This window comes from Ursus americanus, chromosome 10, assembly GCF_024610735.1.
Source record: "Ursus americanus isolate L20-20 chromosome 10, mUrsAme1.1.p, whole genome shotgun sequence".
NCBI classification, from domain to species: domain Eukaryota; kingdom Metazoa; phylum Chordata; class Mammalia; order Carnivora; family Ursidae; genus Ursus; species Ursus americanus.
Genome location: NC_142136.1, coordinates 3,747,688 through 3,767,640, shown reverse-complemented (window position 1 = coordinate 3,767,640; position 19,953 = coordinate 3,747,688). Strand labels below are relative to the sequence as shown.

Here is a 19,953-nt window from a genome sequence, read left to right as displayed (position 1 = left end):
AATACAAACTGAATGGCTATAGGGGTCAATAGAGATCTCTTCACTTCCTGCGAAGAATTATTTTATGGTATTCACACCTCCAAAAGCACACTGAGTTGATGTGAAGAATTCAGATATATGACAGAATGAGGTAAATAAGTAGTATAAATTACCTGATTTTTAAAGGTAGATTTGACACGTCAACAGAAGAACTTTCCTAGGGATGAAAAGATAAACAGCACAGCAGTGGGTCAAAGTTATTCACCTGATGTGTAAACCAGGTGGGTACAATGGTGTTCTGTGTGCAGGGAACGAACTGTCACGGGTTGAGAAATTCTTTCAAGCAGCATTTTCCTTCACGTGAGATTAATTTTAAGTGGTTTCTTATATATGACTTTAGCTTCCGTGTTTGACAGCTATAAACTATCAGACTTCTAATTTGAATTTTACAAGTTATAGCTTCCAACTTCATTTTTTCCAGGTCTTAATATTGGAATATTATAGTCACTTCTACTTCCTGCTGAATAGGATTTTTCTACATTTTTTTATGACTCAGCATGATTGTAGGTTCTGTTTTTGGAGAAGTTACTCGACCCCCCGTAACTATGAAGCAGTCGATGCGGGTTAGAGGTCAAGAAAAATTACACTTCTCCTTTAGTTGGAAATTTTATTTTTCTTTTTGAGATGAGAATATACTTTTTAATAACTCTGGTGTTTGAATGACATTAAAACACACTCTTTATGTATTCATCATCAATTATTAATCATCCAGCACTGTTTGGGGCCTACATTACATCAGAGTTTTGCTAGGTATTGGGGATACAATAGTGAGCAAACATAGCTGTGCATTAAAAGTAGACTAATTCAGTTTTTGAGTGCTTATATGAATATAATGAAAATACAAATGAGCATACACGTACAATAACAAACCCATCAAACTGAGTAATGGAAGAAATAATACTATCTCTTCTTGATTTTCAGAAGCCATCTGGATTTCTCTCTTTATTGGATGAAGAAAGTCAGATGATTTGGTCAACGGAACCAAATCTTCCCAAAAAGCTACAAAGTCTCCTTGAATCCTCAAACACAAATGCAGTCTATTCCCCCATGAAGGATGGGAACGGGAATGTGGCACTCAAAGACCAGGGCACGGCGTTCACTACCATGCACTACGCGGGAAGGGTAAGTTGAAAGAGCGGCATGATACGGCATGTACACTAAGGGACCAAACGTCTTCAGGGCAAGCTTTCAAGTTTTAGATATTTTAAAGTTTATTATTTCAGTGAATGAAAGTTGGGTGAACAACCCACACAATTTTATTTTTCTGAGCTCTTTTATTTTAACCTGAGAAGGACTTTGCATCTTCAGAGTGTGGGTGATAAAGCAGGTAATCAGATCTTTCCGTAATGTTCCCCAGATTATAGCATAATGTGAGCCAAAGGGCCTTGGCTTTAATACAGACGGCTCTGCTCTGAACTTCGGGATCCCTTCATTATCCACGCAGATATTGGTCTTCTGACTTTACTTGCCCTCAATGTAGTTTTTAGTATTAAATTATTTTTCTTAAAGCATGTCAACCTGAGTAAAGAAAGCTACTCTCAGCCCTCTCTCAGTTCCCTAACCAGCTTGGTAACATGTGCTTCTTTCTTAAACGCCTTCAAGGACCTCCTCTTACCTGTCTACAATACCTCACACCGCGTAGGCCCGGCTAATATCCCAGGCTTCTCTGAGCTGATGCCAGTCATTTTAGCCATGACTTGTGTCACAATCCCCGTGGGCAAAACCTCTGTTCATGGGACTTTTCTAATTCACTCACTGTCTCCTGCATTCCACAATCCTCCGGGTTCCCACTCCTCCTGCTCAAGCTTGAAATACCCACCTTGTCTTCTTCACAAGGTCACACGTATCCATCTTTTGATACTCAAATCCATGTTGCACTTACCTTCCATTCAGGCCCATCTATGGTTACTATCGTCCACCTTTGAATGTGTGGCCCCTGGGTTTCCCCCATTTGGCACTTAGCAGAAGTTGCCTGTTGGAGGGTGAAAGCTCAAATCCGCGTGTTTCAGGTCATTTCAGTCCATGTTCACCGAGACTGTACTAGATGCCAAACCCAGAGCATTAGACAATGATGAAGAAACCATATTTCTTGTTCTCAAATATCTCACTGTCAAGAAATAAGAAAAAGGCAAATTAACAAATAATTATGATATAATTTGCTTGTAATAGCATGGGTAATATTAACAATGTTCTGTATTACTGAAGAAGGAAGCAATCATTCGGCTCCCAAAGAAAGCGTAGAAATATTTTCTAGAGGAGGTCAAATGTGGCCTAGGAGCTCAGTAAGGATAAGAGGAAGGAGCATTCTGGTGGAGACATGGACGTGTGAATGGCACGTCCATCCCCCAGGACCCCGTTGCCTAGGACAGAATGCACTATCGCTGTTCAAGTGGAAAATAATTTGATATAGGGAAATAATAATCAGGAGACTCCAAGTTGAATATTCAGGAATGACTCAAAACCACAGCACAGGATGGGGCTTCCAACATCACTGTGGCCTCATCTTTGATCCGGAAGCTTCCAGCCAAATGGAGAAGCTGCTGCTCCAGGGACTCTCAGTTCCCGCCACTCACTGCTGACGCCAGGAACGTGCCGTTCCCTGGCAGTCAGCGTGGAGAAGTCAGTGGTCCGTGACCGGGCCGGGAGGTCTCCAGTGCCGGAGAAGACAAAGCGTCGTCCTGACATGCTTATGACACCCACAGGAGAAGCAGCAGAAGCCCGGCCTCCACCACGCCTACCTTCCGAAGCTTGAGCAGTAGTGCCAGACTGCTGGAAGCTTAAGAACACTCAGACGCTAGCTGCAAGGAAGTCTGGGAGTTTTCCCACCTTCTAACGTGTGCGCTGTAAGAAGGCGGCTGTTCCTGGGAGAGCTGTGGGCCCTTCTGCCGCGTCCACCCACCCTGTATTTGGGAAATGGTGCAAGAAGTACAGTTAAGTCTCTAGAGATTGGCCGGAGATAAGTCTTAAAAAAAGCTTTTTTGGACCAAATCATGAATAAATATACACGTACTACTCAGGACTTTGTCCTCTCGACAGTGTTAACTCCCCAAATATTTCCAGACAGTGTGGGGGATGAAGTAAGGAAAACCTGAGAACACAGGAGAGGTCGGACTGGGGGAGAGAGGTTGGGCAATGGAAACAACTCTGGCAAGAACTGCGTTTGGACACCGCAGAGGCCGTGTTCTCGAGACGAGCCTGCCACGCTGACTGACGGGATGTCCCAAACAGGGAGGAGCCAGAGCCTGAAATGACAGGCGTCTCTCTCCCCTCTGTGGTTGGATGGTTCCAGTGCCAACCATGAGAGGAAATCCTGGAGAAGAGACAATCTGGAAGGAAAGATATTCAGTGTAGATGTTTTGAATTTGAGATTTTTAGTAGAGACTTCAATAGGATGTGACAAATAAAATAGGTTGGTTGTTTTTAGAAACATAGGCATATTTGTGGAAATGTGTATCTTGATAATTTCACTCAGGAAGAGCATGGAGAAGATGGAGAAAAGGAGTAGGAAATTGAATCATGAAAACCAAGAGAAAGGAAGGACAAATGGGGTCAGCAGGACACACACCTGAATGGAACAGGTGGGCAAGGAGCACCCTGGGGGAAGTGGTAGTATATGGCGCCGTGGGCGGACTGAGCAGTGAATGGCCATGGAGACGGTCTTGGTGCAAGATTTTATACACACACACACACACACACACACACACACACACACACTCACACACACTCCCAGAGTGTTATTAACTTACTGACTACCTTTTACATATGAGAGATTTTGCCTTTAACATTTTTGATAACATTAGCAAACCTTCTAGTCCTGTATTCGAATTTTTAATCTGTATTTTCTTCATATTGAGCATTTATTAATTTATAGGACTTAATTGAAATATTACAGTAAGACATGGGTAGTGATTTTGGAAAACTCCTTTCCGATTTTCCTCTAAGCTTCATGGAAGCTGTCTTAAGTCCGTCTATACCTGACCCGCCTCGTAAGGCTGTTTGTATTGAATCTTGGAGATGTATCAGATTGTTCAATAAATGCTAATTGCATTAAACAGAATGGGACCAAGCTTTGGAATAATATGTTGTTTGTTAATTGTTTAAATGTTTGCTTTTAAAAATTATTCTAAAGCCACTTAATAGAATTTCAATTTCAGTTGTTTTTTTAAAAAACTGGGTGTTAATACGCAACTAATGAATCATCGAACTTTACATCAGAAACCAGGGATGTACTGTATGGTGACTAACATAATATAATAAAAAAACATTAAAAAATAAAATAAAAAATTGGGGGAAAAACAATGAATGGTTTGAATAAATACAATTATTTCATTGAGCTCTGATGGCAATAGAGCAGAGCAGAGCCAGTCAATTGATTAGCTGCCACGGAGCCAAACCCCATGGAATTATGAATTTTTCTGTAAAAGTGCCTTTATGTTTTAAGCAGGATTTTCCATAATTGGAGTCAATTTTGTGGTTTTATAAAAATCTTTCATTTCACTGAGATCTACTAATGAGTCTTAGCCCAAGGACTCCCTAAGGACTCATTCGCATGTTACAGTATAGATTATATGTAATTTGTGGCAATATGTCAAGCCATATGCCTTTCTAATCATCAGATGTAGCTACGTATATTTAATTTTGAGCTACTGCATTTTCAAGGAAAGCAGCATATTCTGCATCTTATAAATCAAGAGACATAGCAAAGAGCTAACTGGCTTAGGAACAGCATCCACGATCTATTTTGGACAGTAGTGTGAACATTCCCGAAGGGCCCTTTGGTGTTACAGCTGATCCCAGCGAAGAGCTCCGTGGCTCTGGGGTCCTTTGGTTTCTTTGTGGCCTCTTCCTTGGCCAGATGGATGGGGTAGAGTGTCACTCGGATTGCCACGTGCTCTTCTGTGACTGGGTTACCTGGTTTCGTGAGTGAAAACTTAGCTCTCACGGGAAGGATGATCATTGTGGCCGGCGATAAGACTGACATCCCGCCAGGAAGGACTGTTCTGCTCTGACTACGAGACCCCACCGTGCTTCTGACTCTTGTCTGGAGCAGAGGCTCCCAGGTCCTTTTAGAAATGTTTAAGCAACATTGTTTGAATTATAGCTGAAGATCGTTCCTAAACACGTTTGAATTTTTCATTACTCATAGGAGCCTGGCTTATTTTCCAATCTCCATTACAGAAATATTTTAAAGTAAGTGGGAAGAGGCTGTGTATGAAATATTAACAAGGTCTCATTAATGAGCGTGGATCTGAGTTGAAGAAGGCTGAGGGGTGTTTTTGTTGTTATTTGTTTTAGCAAATTTTAAATCGTATATGGATTAGCTGCTTTAGGAATTGCTCTTAAACTTCCAGTGGTGATTTAAATGGTGGATACGCATTAAATCCAGAACTGTGTCTAATTTTATTGGCTTTTAAAATTAAGAATCTTGAAAGAAAGAAGAATTATGATTTGGAAAAAGACATTGGCTCTCAGGAAATTTGAATTTCCATTAAGGTGATTCTGAACTAACTCTAATAGGAAATAGTATTTTGAAGGTCCTAAATTTTAATGTGAGAAAAGAGAATAGATTAGGTGATACTAAGGCAATCTGAAGTAATAAAAATTAAATTAATGAAAATACAGGTCAAAGTAACAGTTTTAAAATATATGATACTTGCCTGTCTGACCTTTGTTGTCTGCTCGTCAGTTCTTTTGTCTGGAAGTTGTTTATTGCGATAATTTGTTTTAACACAAAGTGATTTTCTTTGGATCCCAGAGGAGCGTCCTGTATGACCGGCCTGGTTTATACAAATCAAGTTGGTGATATTGTTCTTGCCTGAGATGATGTGTCTATGTTTCAGCCTCCTTCTCTCTCCAAACCCTTAAATATTGCGGTGGGCTGAGTGGTGGATCCCCAAAAAGATATGGCCATGTGCTCATCTCTAGAACCTGGGAATGGAATCTTATTTGGAAAAGGGGTCTCTGCTTATGTAATGACGTCCAGGATCTCGAGGTGAGGAGATCACCTGGGATGATCTGGGGGAGCTCTAAATCCAAAGGCAAGTATCCTTCTGAGAAGGAAGCAGAGAGAGATTTGGGAGAGAAAAGGAGAACTTGCAAGCAAGGAGGCAGGGACAGGAGAGAGGCAGCCACGGGGCAAGGAGCTCTAGGGCCCCCAGAAGCAAGAAAAGGCAGGAAGGCGTGTCCCCTAGAGCCTCCGGGCATATAAAGATGCCCGATGTCAGGGTTCTGCCCTCCAGAACGGTAAAAAACCAAATTTCTCTTATTCTGAGCAAACCAGTCTGTGGTCACGTGTTACCGCAGCCCCTGGAACTGACACATGTGTCCATCGACTCAACATGTACAGATCGGAAGAGAAAGGAGTGGTTCTAAGTCACAACGTTACGGGATTTCTTTACCACGTGTGATTCATTTGAAAGCGACCCTGACATTTCTCCACCTCTATTGTTGCTCCTGTGATTTGCTTCACGTGAAATACCCCTTTCCTATCTTTCCAGACCTTATCCATCTTGGGACCAAATTCTTGGCCTAATCCACATTTCATTGATCTCTCCCTTCCCTAATTGGTAGTGATGTCTGATGCTTGTGTGGCATTTTCTGATTTACGACGTGCTTCTGAGGCCTTGTGTATAATCGTTGCTATGTCAGTTTTCCCGTTAAGTAAGCCTTGGTGACGTTCGGTGATTCACCGAGGATTGAACGGCTCTGCATGAGTCTCCTGGGGGCGCCTTACCAAAGTTCCACATGCTGGCTGGCTTGAAACAGCAGAGACTTACCCACGTTTCCAGAGGCCAGAATCCAAAATCAGGTGTCAGCAGGGTTGGTTTCTTCCGCGGAGTCTGAGAACTCTGTTCCAAGCTTCTCTCCTGGCTTCTGGTGGTTGCCAGCCATCAACGTCGCGTGGCTTGTAGACGCAACTGCCTCTGTCTTCACAGATCTCTGTGCCCTCCTCTTCTTTGAAGGGACCAGGCATTGAATTTAGGACCCGCCGTATCCACTATGACCTCATGTTATACAAGGACATCTTTGAAAGATCTTATTTCCAAATAAGGTCATGTTCTGTGGTTCTGGGTTGGCATGAAATTTGAGGGTATGCTATTCAGCCCACTACGGGGCAGTAGGTCACAATACCGTATTTCACTTTCCATTTTGAGTACCACATATTTCCCCATCTCCACCACACTGGGTGTGAGATTCCTCAAGTGTTTGTTGTCTATAGTCGTAGAATCCATGTGGTTCGGTGGAGAAGCTCTGTAGGCCCGTGGGGACTCCGTCGCCAGGACATTGAGGAGGACCTGACCCTCAGTTGCCACATCTGAAAAGTCTGCAGTTCAGGGGAACATAATTGTTAGCCTCATCAACTTGTTCTGAAGGGCACGTATTGGGCAAGAAATCAAGGCACATATGATTCTTTTGAGATGTTCTATCAAATATGAGTCATATTTCCCCCGACAATAGCTGAAGGTCTCTCCAGGCAGAAGTACCACTGTATTTGGCAAGATTTGAACTCATCAGTAACAACTATTGAAGACTAGAGAGTATGTCAGGGATCAACTGGCTATATGTTCAGGCGAGAATATTAGGGGCCCAATTGACTTACTTGAATTAAGTGATTGATCAACATCCTTCATTTGTTAAAAAATAGATTTGTTCATTTTTATATCTTATTAATGTGCCCAGTGCCTGAAGCAAAGCTTTGTAAGTCATGTTAGAAAGTTTATTTTTATTTCTCATAGCATAATTATTATCATTTCAGCAGGTGATAGGGAAAATGTAACCACCAGAGTTATAATATAGTATTTTCTTATTATTGTGCTTGAAAAACTTCAGTGGAAGATGCAGGAAGAGATATTTCTCTATACGTGAAAATTGTAATAATAGAAGAGAAAACATTGAGATAATGTTTTAACTTATGTTAATGTTTTTTGCTGAATATACAGGTTGTTTCATGTTAATTAGCTCTGCCTTGATCTAAGAGAATTTTTGTAAAAAATTATGTTCTTTATCATTTAGCTTTATGACTCATATTTTAATGGAGCAAAGAGGTGTGTGAAATTTTACTGCAGATTTTAGAAGATCCTTACCATTATTGTTTGCCTGAAGGATATGAAAGCATTCTCTGCAATTTCTTTACCACATATTCTGAGATGTAATTTTATGACAGTTTGAAAATGTAGTGCACCTTTATATAATGCGCTTGTAGATGGGTCTTTCTGTGGGTGGATTTTGATTGTTTTCATCAGGATTCCTTTTTCCGTCCCCCAAACTGCATCCCCGCGGAGCACGTTGTAATCCCAGACACAGAGGCCTTGATCATTAGTGTTCATGTCGCTGACTTCCACAGGCCTTTATGAGAACCATATTACTAAAACATCGCTGATAGAAGTCATGTGGGGGAAAATGATGTTACTGATTTGTGGCCAGTCTATAAAACGTCTGATTTTTTTTTTTCCTTCTCCTTGAATAAGATCTACTCCCGTCACTGGATAAACGAAGTCTGAAATTTATCGGTTGAGATTGCTGTTACTCAGATCTGAGAAGTAGAGACACTGCAGTAGATTCTAGGAGATGCACTGATGACAGCAAGCCTCTTTGCCCCTCAGACGTATTTACATAACACGTATGCAGAGGCAATGGTGGCCTGTTCACTTTCCCAGTTCCACCTGCACCACGAACGCCTTCTGTAGCTTGTCGACTGGCCCTCACCTCGGAGATCTGTGGGAGGCACGATGTGCTCAAGAGATCTCGGAAAGTGAACCTTTAAATCAAAAGAAAAAGGAGATGAACTAATCAATAGGGAGCCTTCCATTTATTTCTTTTCCTTTTCTCTAGGCAGAATCCCCAGACATAACAATGAATTCTGTCTGGTCAAGCCAAATGGATACTATTAAAGGTTATTTGACAAAGATATCTTGACCCACACAGAACGAGTTTAATTTCCATCTGTATTTGCTCACCTCTTGGGCAGGATCCTGGAAAAATAAAAATTAACTCCACAAGGCCCCTGGTGCTCTGTTGCTCATATCAATTGTGCCTCTGGCGTAAATTTCTGTAGGAGACCTGATGAATGTTTCCTTATCCAGAGTTTTGTTTGGAAGAGAAAATGCAGGCTCTCATTCAGGGAATCTTGCTGTTTCTTAGAGGATTTAATAGGTTCTGTTATCGCCATGGACCAACAGAAAGTTGTAAATAAGGAACTTCAGGGTTCTTGGAATATTGATATCTTATTGTTAGTTGATTTTTTTTCCCTTAAAAGGAACCAATGAGGCATATTCATAAATTTCAGATAAGGCAATCTCAAGGTAATGTTTATATTCAGATGCTAGATAAGGACCCTTAACAATAATACTGTGTGCTCCTAACTTTCTTTGTTTATTAGTATTTATAACGTAAAGTGAATGAGAATGAAAGCAAGCAATACTGTTAGATAGAATCGCTTAATGGAAAAGTAAAAAGTAGAAGCCTCTACCTATCAGTATTGATGGCTATAGAGAGATCAGTTTACCACTACACATGAAATTGAGACTCTTTTTAGCAAACCTCAGATAGAAAGCTGAAACCACACATGAAAAATTATCAGACCCATGTATATTTGCCTGAAGATGATCTTTCATTTCTTTTCCTAAAATCCAATCTTTACATACATGCTGATGTGATGTCTTATATTCGAGAAGATATTCCAAAGTTTTGGGTTTTTATCACCTGGCAATCCCAACCACCTCTTTTCTAGGAATCGTATTTTGCATCACGTGAAAGGGATTATAAATTTGACTGATAAGTGAATTTACTTCCATTCCATAAATATCGATGTTTCCCAGTAGAGTATTTTATGTCTCCTGCTGGGACTTTATATACCCTCAAGATTCCCTTTCCTGCATGACATGAGTCCTGAAACTACAGTCTGTTTGTCTGTGGGCTTCATGCCTGCATATGTGCTTGTTAAGATCTCTCCTTGGCTGATATCGTCAGCTCGGCAGATCCAGAAGCCAACTGCACCCAATTCCCAAACCACCTCCCACGCGCTCTCTCTCCCTCTCAACTCGCTTCAAAAAAGTAAAGCAGTGAAACTGATTTCCCGTATTTGTCCCACTTTTCGACGCATGGTAAAATCAGAAACCCAGTTAATTGCCAAATACTAGCCCCCCCTCCCCTCCTTAGTCCTGAATCCAAACGCTCCCTCCCTGCCCTGGGACCCTAGTTCACAGCCCCTCGCTCACAGCTCTTGCCACCAGCTGGCCAAAGAGGCTCAGTTACCAATTAAGGAATGAGTGAGCAGTTTTACTTAAAAGTGTATGAACTGCCTCTGCTCCATTGATCTTTTTGTTTCTCCAGTAACACTGTTCAAAGTTAAAGGTGATTATCCTGATTCCACTTGTTAATTACAGACGCACTCGGGGCCGTGATGGCAGCTGTCCTTATCAGCTGCTCAGAAACCGCTCTTTTAAGCAATTTTGCCACCAAGCCTCTGTCTGCCTGGTAGAAGAATAAATTCCCTCTCCCTTCTAAAGACCAGCTCTTCGAGATCATTTTCACACTCTTGTTCTTCATGTACCTGGTAGTTGAACAAGCAACTCGGGGGATGTAATCAGATTCAATTTTATTTTTGGCTCACACTGCTTTTTAAAATAAGTTCAGCAGAGACAGTCCTTTCCTTGGAACCAGATAAAAACCCAGGCAGCTCCCGTGATATTTCTGGTCTCTGTCCAGTAATAGGACGTCCTTCATTTGCTTTCGTTGGCACTCAGACTCAGTTCAGTAATGAAGAACTTCTCGTCCTTGTTAATAATCATCGTTACAAACCTCACTGAAAGGTGGGGCCCCCTTGCCTCCACTGCAGAGGTCGCTGTCCATACAGAGGCCTCGGGAGTCCTGTTTTCTCTCTTTGCTTGAGCTGCGTGGTCTCACATCATCCCAGGGGTTTCCCACAAACGGTGCCTTTCAGCGTTCAGGGCGCGCTCTGCCTGGGTGCTTTCGTGGGTCCCCAAGACACGGTGCCCCTGCCTGGGTGGTGCTGACCCTTGGGGCTGGCTGCTCCCCATGGCCCCGGTTGGTGGGTCCATTCACATAGACTCTCTGCCCTGGGCTCGGTCCTGCCAGCCCCAGGTCATGCCCTGTTGGCCAGGATGTCCCAGAACTTGGACTTGGGGACCACATGAGGGGACTTCACCACGGCCTTTGTAGTTCATCAAAAACCGTCTACATTCTGGGCTCTGCACTTGCAGAAGCTGACAGGAGAGTCTGTCCCACTGCAGCACGGGCTGTTCCTGTGCCCACATCTGCCCCTCACCCACCCGTTTCTGTTTTTGTGCTTCTCGGTGGAGTTAAACACCAGCTTGCGATGTCTGCCTAAGTGGTGGGACAATGTCAGCGTATGAGAGGGATCCCATGAAGCCCCTTCCCACTTGGTTTAGGGGACGGGGGTTGGGGAGGGGGAGAAGCTGTGGAAAAGCATTTATGGCCATATTTGCATGCTTTATAAAGCAACTGTTGTGTCCTTGAACTAGGTATGAGAGCAATAGACCCATAGAGGTAGACATGGTTATAGAAAGCAATTACAGTAGATTGATAGATAAAGCAAACGTGCACACACACACACACACACACACACACACGGACACACACACACGGACACACACACACACACGGACACACACATCAAATACCCACGCTGCCAGAAACTCATGAAAGCTCTCTATGCTATCATCTGGGAGATGCTAAAATCCCTGATTTGTCATTGAAGGTGGCTCCCTTTATTTTTTTTTTTTTTAAGATTCTATTTATTTGACAGAGAGAGCGAGAGAGCACAAGCAGGGGGAGCAGGAGGAAGAGGGAGAAGCAGCGTCCCCGCTGAGCAAGGAGCCTGACTCCGGGCTTGATCCCAGGACCCTGGGATCATGACCTGAGCCTAAGGCAGACGCTTCACCGACTGAGCCCCCCAGGCGCCCCCAAGGTGGCTCCCTTATAGAAACTTTAACTTTTAGCACTTCAACTCTGTGGAAATACAGATTTCCGTATTAGAACCACACTGTTTATGCGATACTATAATTAGCAACGTGGTTCGTCCTCAGCTTACTGCCCAATGAGGTAGAATGGGCACACTGTTGAGACCCCCTCATCCTGATGTTTGTAGCATGGACGGTCCCTAGATCAGCACGATAAGAGTGAGAACAAAGGAGAGGAAGGCGCTTGCTGTCTAAGGAGTGAATCTCTGAGTGAGGCCGTAAAAGCCCCCCCGCCTCCCCCAGAGACTGTGACACCAGGGCTTGGCACTCCGGGGCTTCTCTGTTCACTTCCCAGTTTGCCCGAGGAAGGTCGAGAGCTGTCATGTTGGGGCTCCCAGCCTACACTGCACTCTCTGCTTGTTCTCCTCTAGCCTGTGAGTCTGTGCCGCCCTGCCCGTGTGCTGGGACCCATTCTGCTCTCTCCGCCTGAGTCATTTTATGGGCACAGCTGAGCTCTCCTATAACACTCACTCTTTCTAGAATGACAGGTTCTCGTTGCTTTGTCTGCCGCCTCCATCAGCCCCTTCCAGGCCCCACGTCGTTCTCTTTGCTTTCCTCTTTACCGTCAAGAGCTTCCTTCGCCTTCTTCGGCTGTTCTGCACAGTGATGAGCCCGGTGTCTCTCCCGGTCCTTTCCCGAGCTGTCAGCACGAGACACGACTAGACAAAGCGAGCCCCTGGGAACGGTGGAGGTCAGTCAGGGTGCCATGTGGAAAGCAGGCTGCACCAGATTTTCAAGGAGGAGGAAAGGAGTACAGAGAAGTTGAAGAGACAGACAAGGGACAGTGAGGTGACCCAGACACGTGTCCCAGTGGAAGCACCCCCCTCCTCTAAGGCTGGAGAAAGGAAGGGAAGAGGAGGAAGCTCTGGGGTGAGAATGGAACCCATATGTTGGAGAGGAAAAGAGTCTCCAAGAATCCTACCCTCTGGTCTTCTGCCCAAGGCCCCTGCCGCAGCCCAGCTGGATGGCTGGGTCCGAGCACCACGGGGCGGTCAGGGCAGGGACACTCCGGCCAGCAGACAGTGTATGTAGATGGGACAGGACATTACTAAGCACGATGTGTGGCCGGTCCTTTTTTTTATTTTGTAAAGTGCGTGCTTAGACTTGGATAGGGTTAATAGATGATAGATAGATTAATATTGGCTATCTCTGAGAAAAGGAATTACAAAAAAAGAAAAAGAAAAGGAATTACAAGTAATTTTTACTTTATTTTTTTTAAGATTTTATTTATTTATTAGACAGAGATAGAGACAGCCAGCGAGAGAGGGAACACAAGCAGGAGGAGTGGGAGAGGAAGAAGCAGGCTCATAGCGGAGGAGCCTGACGTGGGGCTCGATCCCGTAACGCCGGGATCACGCCCTGAGCCGAAGGCAGATGCTTAACCGCTGTGCCACCCAGGCACCCCTAATTTTATTGTTTTCCCAATTTTATAAATACACGTGTATTGTATTTTATAAGGTGTCTGTAAAATATAAAAATATTAGAAAAAGACTTGCCCTAGCCATTTTTCTTGATTTTTTTTTTTCCACATGTAGTCTTGGAACCCTGATGATGCCCTCAATCCGATGAACATGATATTTAGTAACCTTGGCTATTAGCCACATCAGAGGCAGTTCGAAAGTCTAAGTAGATGGTATCTACCGGTGCCCATTTACTGTGTGCATACGTTGCCTGTTCCCATTCCCTTAAAATAACTTCCTGTATTGTGGGCTGTGCTGGCGAAGTCACCAGACTTTAGTGGGAACTGACCTTGGTGAACTTTACATTGAATAAATAAGAAACTGGCTTCCAGAGAAGCTGATGATGTCATGCCCACAGCTAATGGTCACGATCCATGTGTCCTAAGTGTATTTTCGGTTGGCAGGTGGAAACTAGGATAAGAACTCTTCTTTATAACCCTGGGTCCGTTTCTCTTTCTACTGCAGCAAACTTTTATTCATTTTATGTCCCCAGACTGCCAGCACTGTTTATAGCTTACACAGGGTACCCCAGCAATAATCAGGGTTGTTTGAAAAATGCTGGATTCTATTGCTACTGTCTCAGGTGCAAATATTTGAAAATCCTCTCTGAACAGCTTTTTAGGAATGCTAACTCTCCTCTGGAAAAGGGTTGACGATGTGTATATAATATAGTGTAGGGTCATCTTAAACTTATCGGCAGTTTTTAACTATGCCAATATCTCCTCTTATCATTGGACTGTATCTACAACGCCCAGGAAACACTTCTCTGCACACCTGTGGCTGGGCTCCCTCGCTCGCTGCCAGCATCCCAGGGAGGACAGAGTTCACTGAGCAGCCTACGCGGCGTGCTGGTACCTGGAGCCGCGATTCTCATCCTTGCACGTGCACCAGGATCAACTGGGGAGCCAGCTAGAAATGCAGGTTCCTTGGCTCTACTCCTAAAAATTATGATTAAAGAGCCGGGAGAATTCTAAAGCGTGTGCATGTGTATTAAGCCCTAGAGAATGCTCTCTTGCAGGTACTCTGTGAAGCATGTTTTCAGAAACGCTGAAGGTATTAGCACACAGTAGGCGCTCATGTGAGCACACATTCCACAACCTTGCATGGCCTCCTGCTGCGTGCCAGGCGCCCGCAGGGGGACCGCACTGTAGGTGTAAAGAGTACACGGAGCCCAGCTGGGCGACCCCAGCACCATCCCTATCAAAGGGCAGGAAGCCAACTGCCCTTGCTGTCAACTCAGGGAGTGAAAGCCAGTGATGGTGGAGGGGGCTCTCTCACCTCTGCCTTCCGTTTCCTTGGTGATCAACCAAGCCCGAGCCTGACACCCTTAGTGAGAAGGAGGAGGTTAGCATTTCATAACTTTTCTTTGTGGACCTGGGAAACGAGGCAGCTTGATCAAGTGTGATTCATAGCCATGGGGAAAGCTTGATTTTACCTATATAGCTAACCTAATCTATCTTTTGATTGTGTGCATTGCAGTCCTGGAGTGTTACAGCAAGGACTTCCGGGAAAACAGCACCCCCGCACCCCCAGCCCCGTCCCTGGTTCACCCACACTCCTCTTCCATGGGCCCCTAGGCCGAAGCATTTGCATGGGTCTTGCTAACTGCTGAAACACAAGCAAAATGCTAAGTTTCCTTTGGGGTCTTTTCATGGAGCAGACTCATTCCAAAGGAATCTTTGAATCCATAGACAGCTTCCTTAAGCATGGGAATTGGGCTGTATGCATATAAATGTCTCCATTACATGCATGGGGGACGCCGCCACTGAACACATGAATCCTATCTTCCAGCCCTCAAGAGGAAAAAAAAAGTCAAGTCTGAGGTCTAGTTATGTAAAGACAGAGGGGAAAAAGGAAAAAAGTAGTTGAAAGCATAGACTGGCCTCTATCTTTTGCTACTTTCATGTTTTTCTCCTTTCATCCCTGAATAATAAGCCAGCAAGGACAGGCAAGGCAGGGCAGCGAGAGAGCTGACCCGAGTGACTGAGAAAATCCTCTGCCTCCCACCTGCTTCCTGCTGCTCCCACAGCACCTGTCCATCAGTCCTTCCTCCTCCGGGGCACGGCTGAGAGGACGGACCTTGCTCTGTTCTCCTGACAGCACAGACTCACAAAGCCAGCGTGATTTCTAGGGTACATTGACTCTCTCCTTGGTTGTTTCCCTTCCATAGAAATTTCTCCATCCGTTCCACTAGGCTTTGAGGCTCACCTCCCTTTGGATGCCCGGGAACCAGGGGCGTTGGTCCCACTGAGTTTTGCGGCTTCTGTGGTTTCTTTTCTATGCGGTCATGGCCCCCTCTGCCTCCTAGAGGCCGCTGTCGTGGGTGAGGTCCCGAGGATGCCAAGGCGGAGATGGCAGCGAGCTTCAGGTGCTTACCCCTCCCGGGAGACTTGCTCGGTCTGGCAGCGGTCCCTTCGCCGAGTGACACGGGATTCTGACCGATGAGGTTACAGCTACAGGATGGGCGGTCCTCGTGGCAGCCTCAGCACAGGACCTAGAGGACATCGCGAGTCCTTCTCAGGTCGATGCTGTAAAAAGTTCTGGAGCAGGTCAGAGAAGAAGGTAGAGGCGAGCATTAGAAGCAGGTTTAGGCTGTTGACTAGAAAACCAGGTACCGCGTGGAGCCGAGCGCTCACCACCTTCTTCACGATGTTCAAAATCCCCTTGAGAGGCAGGCAGACAGACAGACAGAGGTGGAGAGACACAGAGAGGCTGACATGACCTTCCGTGTTCTGAAGACGAGAAGGCACAGTATCTTGATGTGTTTACCGCCAGGCGCCGGGACTCGTTGAAGCTGGAGCCTGGAAGGTGTGCGCCCTGCCCGCTGCTGCTTCCCCCCTGCAGCTTCGGGGCCCGGAGCGCTGGGCCTGCCGAGCAGACTCGGCCTTGGCCCCCGGAGGAGCTGGGAGGTTTGCTGAAATGGGAAAGGCCGGATGGATGCCAAGGGGGTGACTGGGCCGCAGAGTGGCCGGAAGTGAGGAGGAAGGTAGAGTGGAAACGTGCCCCACGTGGAAGAATCGTGTAGACATCGTTCTGAAGGTGAAGATTCATCGGGGATCCGACGAGAGTGCTCATTGACTTAGTGCTTTTCCATTCCATCTTTTTCTCAAAATTTACCTTCACGTTCTTGCATTCTTTTCTGGATAAAAGAGTAAATGTATGTTATTTTAGTCTAGATTATATATTTTTTTTAGCTGTGGTCACCTCGTTTTCTATCATTTTTTTAAATGCAAAAACAAACACAACCTTTTAGTTACACTTATTAAAATACAGCTTTCCTCTTAGGGTGTGCAGTTTTGAAATGGATGGGCCTCCTTCAGATTTTTGTGCTAAGTTTCTGAATTTGTATCATACCCCCACCTCCCCACTGCAGAGGGTGTCAGAGGAGGCCTAGTGGGGGGCTGGGGCTTTAGCCACCCCCAGAGGTAACCCGGCCACAGCTGTCCTCTCCCCACATCCCCTTAGTGGTGGCCATGCAGGAAGCAGTGAAGACACATGCCAGCCCCTTCCATCCGCTCACTGCGCAGCCAGGGAGATATGACGGGGGACGCGGGAGACCAGAGCACCTCTCTGCCCAGCCGTGATGAGTGTGCTCTCTTCTACCTCAGAGGTGGTTGAGTGGGGAGCCTGGCTTCTCCCACGTGGCAACCACAAGGCTGTACCTCCCTTCCCCTCGGAGTGGCACCAGAGGAAGCCAGCTGAAACAGAATTTGGAGCTGGAGACGTTGACACCCTGCTCTGGGCACGTGACAGGACATGGGTAAGGATCTCCACAGGATATGGTGGAACTCCACGGCACCGCTAGCCAACAGGACCTGCTCACTTACAGAACACTTAGCCCAATGAAAGCAGAATGTGCATGCTTCTTACGTCCCAGCAGAACATGTATCAAGAAAGACCACATGCTGAGCCGTAAATCAAAACTAAAGAAGTTCAGAGAGATTGGAATCGTAGGGAGTGGGCTTACCTCCACAATGCAACCGAACTAAAAATCAACCGCGGAAAGATAGCAGGCAGATTTCCAAATACTTGGAAACTAAACAATGCCCTTCTGTCTAATCTATGGATCAAAAAGGGAGTCTCAAGGTAATTAAAAAGATATGTTGAACTGAATGCAAATGCAAGCACTACATATTGAATTTGTGAGACACAGTTAAAGCAATGCGGAGAGGAAAGTGTGTATCACTAAATGCATATGTTAGAGAAGGGGAAAGTCTCCGTCGATGATCTAAGGTCCAACCTCAAGAACCTGGAAAAAGGAGAGTAAAATAAAACCAAAGCAAGCAAACAGAAGGCAGTAACAAGAACAGAGATCAACGAAGTTCAAAAAAGTAGAGAAAATCAGTGAAACAAAGGGCTGGGTGTTTGAAGATAACCAAGAAATGACAGACCTGTAGAAAGAATAACAAAGAAGAGAAAAGACACAAACTGAAGTCTATCAGGAATAAAACAGGGAGTTTCGCCACAGACCCTGCAGACACCAAAGAGATGGAAAGGAATAATATAATCAACGGTCCCAAACAACAACTTAGATGAAATGGACCAACTCCTCAAAAACACAAACTACCTCAATTTACCCAATGAAATACATCACTGAATATCACTGTAACCATCAAGGAAATGAATTTATGATTTAAATCTCTCCAAAAGGAAAGTTCCAGTCCCCAGTGGTTTCGCTGGAGAATTCTACCAAATGTTTAAAGGAAAATTAACATTAAACTTACAAAATCTTATCTAGAAAATAGAAGGGAGAACACTTCTTGATTCATCTTATGAAGCTAGTATTACCCAGTATGAAAACCAGACACAGTAAACACACACACACACACACACACACACACACACACACACAAACTGAAGATCAGTGAGCCTCATGAATGATAATGCAAAAAGACTTTTAATATTAGCAACTATAATTTCACAATATGTAAAAAGAATTATCCAGCATGAATAATTTGTTGTTGTTGTTGTTTTCTGGAGATGCAAAGCTGGTAGGATATTTGAAAATCAGTCAGAATTAATCCACCGTGTTAACAGGCTAAGCAAGAAATAAACCACATGATCATATGAATTGATGCAGAAAAAGCATTTGATAATTCAACATTATTTCATGATAAAAACACTCAGAAAAGTAGGGTTAGAGGAGACATCCTCAATTTGACAAAGAGCATCTACAAAAATCCTACAGTTAACGTAATATTTAATGGTGAAAGGCTGTGTTTCGCTCGTAAGATCAGAAAGAAGGCAAGGGTGTCTGTTCTCACCATTGTTATTAAACATAATGCTGGAAGTTCTAGCAAGTGCAATAAGAAATAAAATAAAAGGCAGATATATTGAAAAGGAAGAAACAAATCGGTCCTTTTGGAGATGACGTGATTGTCTATGTGTAAAATCCTAAGGAATCTACTAAAAAAAAAAAGGGAAAAGGAAAAAAGTCCTCATAGAACTATTATGTGAGTTCAGCAAGGTCATAGGATACAATATAAATGTAAAATAATCAACTGTATTTCTATATACTAGTAAAGGGCACCAAAATTAAAAATACAATAACATTTACAATTGCTCATAAAAAACGGGTATAAATGGGTATAAATCTAACAAAACATGTGGAGAATCTGTATGCTGAAACCGGCAAAACCGTGACGAGAGCAAGCAGAGAGATGCATAGGAGACACGTCACGTTCGTGGGTTAGAACACAGCCTGGTCAATAGTCTCACTGACGATCAGCATAGTAATACTTCTCCCCAAATTGCTACCCAGGTTTAATGCAATTCCTATCAAAATCATAGCAAAAATTTGTTTAGATATAGAGCTATTGATAGACAACATTGCTCTAAAATTTACATGGAATAGTGAATAAATTAGAATAGTTAAAACAATTTTATAAAAGATTTATTAATTTTTTTGTGGAGGGGTAGGGCAGAGGGAAACAGAGAATCTCAAGCAGGCTCCCCACTGAGCGTGGAGCCAGCCCGGGGCTCGATCTCACGACCCCGAGAGCATGACCTGAGCCAAAACGAAGAGTTGGACACTTAACTTGACTGAGCCACCCAGGTGCCCAAAACAATTTTTATAAAGAAGAGTAATGTGGGAAGAATTCATTTAATTTAATGTCTTCTTATAAAGCATCCGTAATCAAGACAGAGGTGAGGGGATAGTCGTGTAGATCCATGGAACAGAGTAAAGAGCCCAGAACCTACCAGTAGCTTCAGCTGATTTCGGGGATGTGAGTGTGTCCATAACTTGGCGGCACGTGGGGTCCGTGCACTCAGGTAAATGTCCTGCGTCCTCATTGCACCCATGTCAATACTCTGGTTGTGGTCTCTCTGCAGGACGATACCATTGGCAAGAACTGGGTAAAGGGTCCACAGGATCTGTCTGTGTTATTTCTTACAACTGCCAGTGAATCTGCAATGATCTCAAAATCAAAAGCTTAATTCAGAAATATTTT

The 19,953-nt window shown here is 44.3% G+C and overlaps 1 protein-coding gene across 2 annotated transcripts in view; it reads left to right on the top strand.

Moving 5' to 3' along the window:
• Positions 1–19,953, top strand: part of MYO16 (myosin XVI) — a 580,200-nt gene that overhangs the window by 418,301 nt on the left and 141,946 nt on the right. For both annotated transcript variants that reach the window (XM_045772942.2, XM_087864977.1), the window contains exon 23: positions 961–1,161. In XM_045772942.2, coding sequence (XP_045628898.2) covers positions 961–1,161 — 201 coding nt within the window. The remainder of the gene's footprint in view (positions 1–960; positions 1,162–19,953) is intronic.